This window comes from Mycteria americana, chromosome 12 (assembly GCF_035582795.1).
Source record: "Mycteria americana isolate JAX WOST 10 ecotype Jacksonville Zoo and Gardens chromosome 12, USCA_MyAme_1.0, whole genome shotgun sequence".
Classification (NCBI taxonomy): domain Eukaryota; kingdom Metazoa; phylum Chordata; class Aves; order Ciconiiformes; family Ciconiidae; genus Mycteria; species Mycteria americana.
In genome coordinates this window covers 13,141,725-13,149,272 of record NC_134376.1, presented here as the reverse complement: position 1 = coordinate 13,149,272, position 7,548 = coordinate 13,141,725, and the positions used below count along the sequence as shown (strand labels likewise).

Sequence of the window (7,548 nt, the reverse complement as noted above, 5' to 3'; positions counted from 1 at the left end):
AGCTGATTCAGTTTTACAATTGCAGTTTACACATGCAGCTTTTAGGCAGGTGAACGGTCAGTTTGTGCTGGGGTGATGAGCAGGAATAATCACCGATGTTTGCAATCGGTTCTTTGGCTGTGACGTTACGAATGGAAAGGAGGACAAGGCCATGCCTGGGAACAGCCACGGGAGAGACAGAAAGGGAGCAATCTGATTGCTCAGAAGTTGATTGGCCACGTTAAGGTAGAAAAATCTTCCAAATGAATGTAGCCCTTAAATTAATAGAAATTGTCTACCAGCAAGGTACGGAAATTAATATATTCAAAATTGCAATGAAGTATAGCAATGGCATGGTTTTACCGAGATGATACATCATCTCCTAGGTGTAAAACTTGTGAAACGCAGGAGTGTATTGATCTGTAGTACTCTCCTTGACAGCGGTACAGTACCGGGCTATACAGTAAGCTGACAACCACTCGAGTACGTCCCCTTCTAGCGGCTGACCGGGGTGAACGGCACAAAGCCCGCGTGGGCTAGCTCGGCGGATAGGCAGATACCTTGATTAACGTCAAGATTTTGGTATCGAAATGGTTTTGTGGCCCGATGGTCACTTGCTTCTGCCTAATGCAGTTCCAGCGGAGAAGTTTCAAGGCGGCTTTAAAACGCGCCGCTGCCGACGCTGACTCCCATTGCGCTCATCTTCCAGGAACCTGCGCCGCTCCCTCAGCCGTGGATGTGCCGGCTGGTTGCAAGGCGGGCGCCTGCAGCCTGCGGGGGCTGCCCCGCTCCCGCGCCCCCCGCCCCGCCGCGAAGGCCGCAGCCCGCGGGTGCCGGGCACCGCTGCCTGGACCGCCCCTGTCGCGCGCGCCCCGCCGCCGGCCCCGCCCCGCCCCGCCCCGCCGCCGGCCCGGCCCCGCCCCGCCGCTGGCCCCGCGCACCGCCCACACCCCGCCCCGGCCGCGCCGCGGAGCGCCGCCTGGCGGCAGGGGGTCCGCCGGCGCATGCGCGCAGGGCACGCGGCTCCCTTTCCTAGCCCCGCCTCTTTCGCGCCCGGCGGAGGTGACGCAGCGGCGGGGACCATGGCCGAGGCGGCGGACGGGCCGCGGCCGGAGGGTGAGGGGCGCGGCGGGGCGCGGCGGGGCGCGGCGGGCGGGCGGGCCGACCGCGGCCGCCACCGGCACTCGCGCTCCATCTCTCGTCGTGTGTTGCAGACTGCCCAGGGACCAGCAGCGCCCAAGCGGGCAGGGCCGCCGCCTGCCAGGGGTGCCCCAACCAGAGGCTCTGCGCTGCCGGCGCCGCCGCCCCGGACCCGGGTGAGGGAGGCCCTGAGGGGGCGGGCGCTGAGGCGGGGGGCGGGCGCTGAGGCGGGGGGCGGGCGCTGAGGCGGGGGGCGGGGCTGAGGCGGGGGGCGGGGCTGTGGGGGGCGCGGTCAGGCGGGGGCGCGGTCAGGCGGGGGCTGACCGCGGCCGTGCCGCCCCGCAGCGGAGGCGGCGGAGCTGCGGGAGCGGCTGCGCTCGGTGAAGCACACCGTCCTGGTGCTCTCCGGGAAGGGCGGCGTGGGGAAGAGCACCTTCAGCGCCCTTCTGGCGCACGGGCTGGCGGCGGACGAGGCCAAGCAGGTGGGCTGCGCGGGGCGGGGCGGCTGGCAGCTGCGGTTTGAAGCCGGGAGGCGGAGGGTCCCGGAGCCGCGGGCGGGAGGAGCCGGCAGGCGCGAGCACCCGCGGGCGGTGTCCCCGGGCTCCTGCCCTGCGGCACACATGGGGTAACCGAGCAGGGCTATGGCTGCGCTGACCGTGTTCCCCTTCTCGTTCGGGGTTTGAACCTGATTCCTGTACCAAGTGCGTGACAGTGTTTTTGTTGCATGATGCAGAGTTTGGAAACAGTCCTGTGCAAGCTTGTTCCCAGTGGGGTGGGTTGGTTTGCTTGTTTTCCAGGTTGCTCTGCTGGACATAGATATCTGTGGGCCATCAATCCCTAAAATGATGGGTCTAGAAGGAGAACAGGTAAGCAAATGCTCGAACATGTTGTTTAAAGGACTTCTGCTCAAGTTTTCATTAATATTTTAGGGCTTTGTAGACTTAAAGCTTCTAAAAGGACAGCTTATTGGGAAACGTGTGTGGTAACGGGTAGGGAAATAAAGAACGTGAGGGAGAAGTTCAGCATAATTTAGTTTGTAAAAGAGTTGTCTGCTTTCAGGATGAGCAGTTCTGCAAACCAACATTGGCTGCATATCAGCCACGTATTCATGACTACTTAAAACTTAAGTGACGTTAGCATGATGCTGTTTATCAGCCCTAGAATATTTTATATAAATACATAAAGTCATGGGTAAATTTATTGCAAAAGGGTTGCACAGTTGTTACTCACTTATTAACAGAGATCTGGCCCTTCTGCAGTTTTTAACTCAGCTGCTCCAATAAAGCAGTATTGTACCTATAGGCAGGATCTCTATTTACCCAGTTTTGACTTACGTTCATGTTTTATGTAAGGTCTGTACTTATTTTTAATGTAGCTTTATGTATCCCTTCACTTTGCAGGTTCATCAGAGCGGATCTGGATGGTCTCCAGTGGTAAGTTGGTGCAACTGTTTCAGAAAGTTTGTTGGGTTTGTTTGGGTTGGGCATTGTCGTTGAAAGTGGAAAACGAGGGAGGAGCAGGGGGTACTTCTATTAATTCTTTTTCTAATGACATAAAGGATATAGGCTATATAGATCAGTGTTAAATTTCTTTTGTTAATCATCTTAATACTACATTTCTACAATAGTTTCATTATTTTAAGTAGCTCTCGTTTCTGACTTTCCTACTGTATTATGGGCAATAAATAACGTTACTGGATTTCATTATTTTTGGTTATCATGCAGCTGTACGGTATGTCACCTTTTCCATGACAGACAAAAAGTATCTTACACCCAAGGAAAACCTCATTAATCTTTAGAAAATGCAGGGAAAGTTTTGCAGGAGCGTTGGTTGTCTAAAGATCAGCTTTAGTGTATATGCTGTTAAAAAGACAGTTTGATGCTGAGAGGGAAAGCTGCTTTTACCCTTATGCTGTCCCCAGTGATTCCATAAACCACTGTAAATCTTACTACAACTAGATCTTTTTCAGTCTGTGAATGTAGTTCGTGAGCGTTGCACAAAAATTGTAGTTTTTAATGCCCTTTGATAAAAGAGAAGCATAAGGTTCTCTGCCTTCATGTTCTTAATGTTTTCCCCCTGCCCCAAACCGCTTTTTCTATAAAATCTGGTTTTAGAGTTGGTTTCTGTGCTCTTTGTTTATGGTTCTGTATGCTGTACTGAGTGTCTCTACTTCTCTTCTAGTATGTTGAAGAAAACTTAGGTGTCATGTCTGTGGGGTTCCTGCTTAGTAGTCCTGATGATGCTGTCATCTGGAGAGGACCAAAAAAAAATGGTATGTATCGAGTCTTTTCAACAAAAATTTGTATACTTGAAAGATTTAGTATCACGGGCTTGTTTAATTAATAATGTAAATATAGTATAGGAAGCTATAGGAAAAAATGAGTGAATGGTGACTTATTTTCTTTAGTTGAATATACTCATTTGATGAAGTTAGAAGGTCAAATGCTGTATTGGGGGTTTTTTTTAAAGCCTTGGCAAAATAAGCATTTCTGTACTTAAGTTGACAAGTCAGAAGAATACGCATATCTAGACCATAAAATTTGAAGTAGACCCTAAAATTTGAAATATGGGGAGATACGTTTTCTCTCTTCCACAATCTTATCCTTTCTTTTAGGGTTGATCAAACAATTCCTTCGTGACGTGGACTGGGGTGAAATCGACTACCTGATTGTAGATACACCTCCAGGAACATCAGATGAACACCTATCTATTGTGCAGTATCTCAGTGCAACACACATAGATGGTGCTGTTATAATCACTACCCCTCAGGTAAGAGAACTTAATTTCCATTGATAGAAGCATCATGGTAGTTAAAGCAAATCCTTGGTTTAGAGTTTCTGTTTAACTTGAGAGAAATGATGGTACAGAATTTAAGGGAGTTGACTTCCTTGTTCTGTGCCTGCAGCTGGCTGGTTTATGAGTTAGATGGCTGTCCCTGGAGTAGGGTTCACTAAACCACTGAGCAGTTCACAATCACAAGCTGTGTGGTGAAGGGAAATGCAGTATTTCACTTCCTTCTTCAAGATTAGAGTTCACGTCATTGCGAATTTGTAATTTACTCACCGACATCTTAATGTTCAGAAGTCAGTAAGAAGTTTAGTTTTTAAGTGATACGATGACACCTGTTTGACACCACGTGAAGTAGCCTGTTGCCTCCAGGAGGCAACTTTGTGATGTGCTTTTTTAAAAGAAAAATCATCCCCTGGAGAGCTGAAACTCAAAATACATAAAATTCAAACGTAGGTTTTAAAGCTTGGTTTGGAAAGGAACAAGAGATGAAACTAGCAAAAGACACCTCGTTTTTCCACAGCAGCTGAAAGAAGTGAAATGTTGAGGGCAATATCAGGTAGGTGGTGAGGGAAGGAGAAGGAAACAGGAGAACTGAACGAGGTCAGGCATACATGTGCAAAGTCTGAGAGGATGATAAGCTATTTGAAATTTAATTTGAAAAGAGATAAGTGTAAGCCTGGTAGTTCTTATCCTTGCCTGCTCTACTGAGAATGCCAAGGGTCTTTCTGTAAACTGAAAATGTGAAAAAGTTACATTTAAAGAACTAAAGATACGAGATTAACATAGGAGATAAAACATAAATACGGCTGAATCTTTACTAGTCAGATTTCAAAACAGAACCACATTCAGTAGGCTAGAACTGTTGTACCTGTTTTACTGCTACTCATAGAATTGCTGCTAGAGCACATAACACAGGTTTACATTCTTCAGAAAGACAGCAGTAATAATTCATTATGAACTCTCTTTAAAATAGCTCTAAGGATGTAACTTAATGGGTTCAGCATCAAAACATTCCAGTTACAATAGCAGTGTTTCCTAATCTTTGTAGGAAGTATCGCTTCAGGATGTTCGGAAGGAGATCAACTTCTGCCATAAAGTGAAACTGCCAATCATCGGTGTTGTGGAAAACATGAGTGGCTTTATATGTCCAAAGTGTAAGGTAAGGCTATCTGCATCTTAGAGCATTTTTTATCTTGACATTGTATATAAAACATTGCACCAAAAATGCCTTGTTCTCAGAATTGCAATATTTTAACTCTAATTTTCATGTTGTCCCAGAATGAATCTCAAATCTTTCCCCCGACTACTGGAGGTGCAGAGAAGATGTGCCAGAACTTAAATGTTTCCCTCCTGGGTAAAGTGCCTCTAGATCCTCAAATAGGTAAAGTTACTGTATTGCACTAGGTTTAAAACAAGCTTTTCCTCCTATACTGATGTTATTACCGGAAAACCCTGACTTGGACACTGATAAATTAGAATATTAAGCATTTTGTCTCTTAGGTAAATATCCACTTTTAGATAGAACATTTTCTTGAATCAGAAGTTACTGGAACTGCGACATAGCTTGGTGTGAAAAGAGGAAAGCGCTAGGATAATTTCCTTAGCCTGAAACTTAATCTTGATTAAGATTAGGTGATGCATCTTTTCAGCTGTATAATCATGTTCAAAGTACAACATGTCTTTCTCTTTGGTGTAATCACCTGGAAGTGCAGACTGAGTAAGATTATAACCACTGTGAAGAATAACAGCTTGTAGACGCTAAGCGTTAAAACTAATGCTTTAACTTCACTGTTACTGGCACCACGCAAATTCTGTTGTGGATAGTGAGATGGCTTGGTTCCTTTCCCACTAGCTATTAGCAATTAATACTTGATTTAATGACATCAAGGGACAGGTCAGTACTTCCAAAATAATGACTGAAGGTTTCTGCTAATAGTATTCCTTTGTAAAATCGTAAGCTGTAGTTCTAGTTATATTACTGACATAAGGAGTCCTTAAAAGGAATAGCTGCAAGTGGCTCTTTGGCAGGGTATAACTGGTAGTGGGATAAAGGGTAAAATAAAGACAAGGTCCTCTTTTTCCATTGCTTTGCTTTCCTGTTTTTCCCTGCCCTTCAAGGAAAAAGTTGTGACAAAGGCCAGTCTTTCTTGTCTGAAGCACCTGAGTCTCCAGCTACATCATCCTACAGGAGTATCATTCAAAGTAAGTCTGAAAATCACTGTGCAAATGAATCCTCTCAGTTCTGAGCACTTCTGCAATACATAAAGGTGCTAAACAGAATTATGTTATTCTGCCACAAATAATAAAAACAGTAGATGTGCGTAGCAATTATGAAAGTAACAGGTGCAAATATTATGTTCGCTGCTTCTGGGCATCAGTTACAACAAGCTGTTGAAGCTATAACGAAATTGTATTTAATAACTGGTTTCAATGTTTGGCTTCAATCATTAATTTTCCAAAAAGATGTGTGTGTACTTGCTCTCACAGAAAAGTTTTAAGATTCTCAAGCAGGCCTGTTGAGGGGTGCTCACCATAGCTGAGTGTGATACAGCTGGCTAATTATTGCCTCTACTTCTAATTGTAATTGCACCAAAAAACCCCATACAAAAACTACCTAAAGAACTGGTGATGTGCGGTTTAAAAATACAAACAGCTGGGAAATTCCTGAAGCCATTTTCACTGCAGTAAAGGCCCAACTTGTGATATTTGTACCAACAGGGGACAGGGATGCAGCAATAACTAACTCCTGATGTGCAACTGAAATATTATTTATATTACTTTTTCCCTGTCTTTGCAGGGATTCAGGAATACTGTGATCAACACCATTTTCAAGAAGAAAAGATTATCTAATCTATGAATGGAATAAAAATGTAGTTCATGTTTAATTACAGAGAAGTAACTTATGCCTTCATTTAATAGAAGGAATATATTCTTTTTGTATATTGCAAATAAATTCTTAATATAAATATTCTTGCCTTATTTTTTTTCCATAGTTCAAGATTCTTGTAGTTCACAGGTGGTCTCACAGCTTGCTAGAAAGCTATAAAACTGAGTCTTCATCTGTGTTACATAGGCGCAGTCTGCATCCGGTCTCATAGTACTAATGACCTGAGTATGAAGCTGGTGTTTGAAGACATGTGCATACAACATTTTATTTAGAAAGTTGAATATAAAATATGTTTTGCTGACATTGGGGCGTTGTGCCTGATGTATCTGCTATGCACGTGTAGTAGGCTTTGTCCTGCCTTCTGTGCTAGGGTGAATTGTAATGCCCACTCTCTCTCTTACTGAATAACATCATTTAAGTATCTTACAAGAGGGAAAGGCAGTTCAATTTTGTTTATTGTAGTTCCAAAGATCTATATTTAGAGTAAAATTCAGTGTAGTATTGTCTCCTTTTTTTATAACTGGCATCAGTTTTAAAATAAAAACCTACTAGAGTTTAGGCAAGTTATAGCACAATATTTTACAAGTACAATAAAGTGCAATATTTTATTTATTACAGGTATTGGAATAAGATTAACATATTTTAACTATTTATACATAACTGGCTGCTTCACACAAGTACCGTGTGAATGTGCTGCGTGACTTTTGTTCTTTCTTCTACTCGACCCTAAGCCTGAGCACTAAAAAATAAGC

At 44.6% G+C, this 7,548-nt stretch overlaps 1 protein-coding gene across 1 annotated transcript; it reads left to right on the top strand.

The window, feature by feature from the left end:
* The first annotated feature begins 1,024 nt into the window (after nucleotides 1–1,024).
* Nucleotides 1,025–6,877, top strand: NUBP1 (NUBP iron-sulfur cluster assembly factor 1, cytosolic). The gene is made up of 11 exons (XM_075515074.1): nucleotides 1,025–1,095; nucleotides 1,194–1,295; nucleotides 1,465–1,601; nucleotides 1,917–1,985; nucleotides 2,520–2,552; nucleotides 3,301–3,391; nucleotides 3,734–3,888; nucleotides 4,958–5,068; nucleotides 5,188–5,290; nucleotides 6,028–6,111; nucleotides 6,707–6,877. Exons 1-11 carry the CDS (start codon nucleotides 1,062–1,064, stop codon nucleotides 6,757–6,759), a joined length of 972 nt encoding a protein of 323 aa, XP_075371189.1. The 5' UTR covers nucleotides 1,025–1,061; the 3' UTR covers nucleotides 6,760–6,877.
* The last annotated feature ends 671 nt before the right edge of the window (nucleotides 6,878–7,548 follow it).

Excerpts from the sequence above, each read along its gene's own strand:
- NUBP1 (XM_075515074.1), top strand. The coding sequence starts at position 1,062 with ATGGCCGAGGCGGCGGACGGGCCGCGGCCGGAGG. Across the intron at positions 1,986-2,519 it reads TGGGTCTAGAAGGAGAACAG|GTTCATCAGAGCGGATCTGG; the intron begins GTAAGCAAATGC and ends TTCACTTTGCAG. Across the intron at positions 6,112-6,706 it reads CTACAGGAGTATCATTCAAA|GGATTCAGGAATACTGTGAT; the intron begins GTAAGTCTGAAA and ends CTGTCTTTGCAG.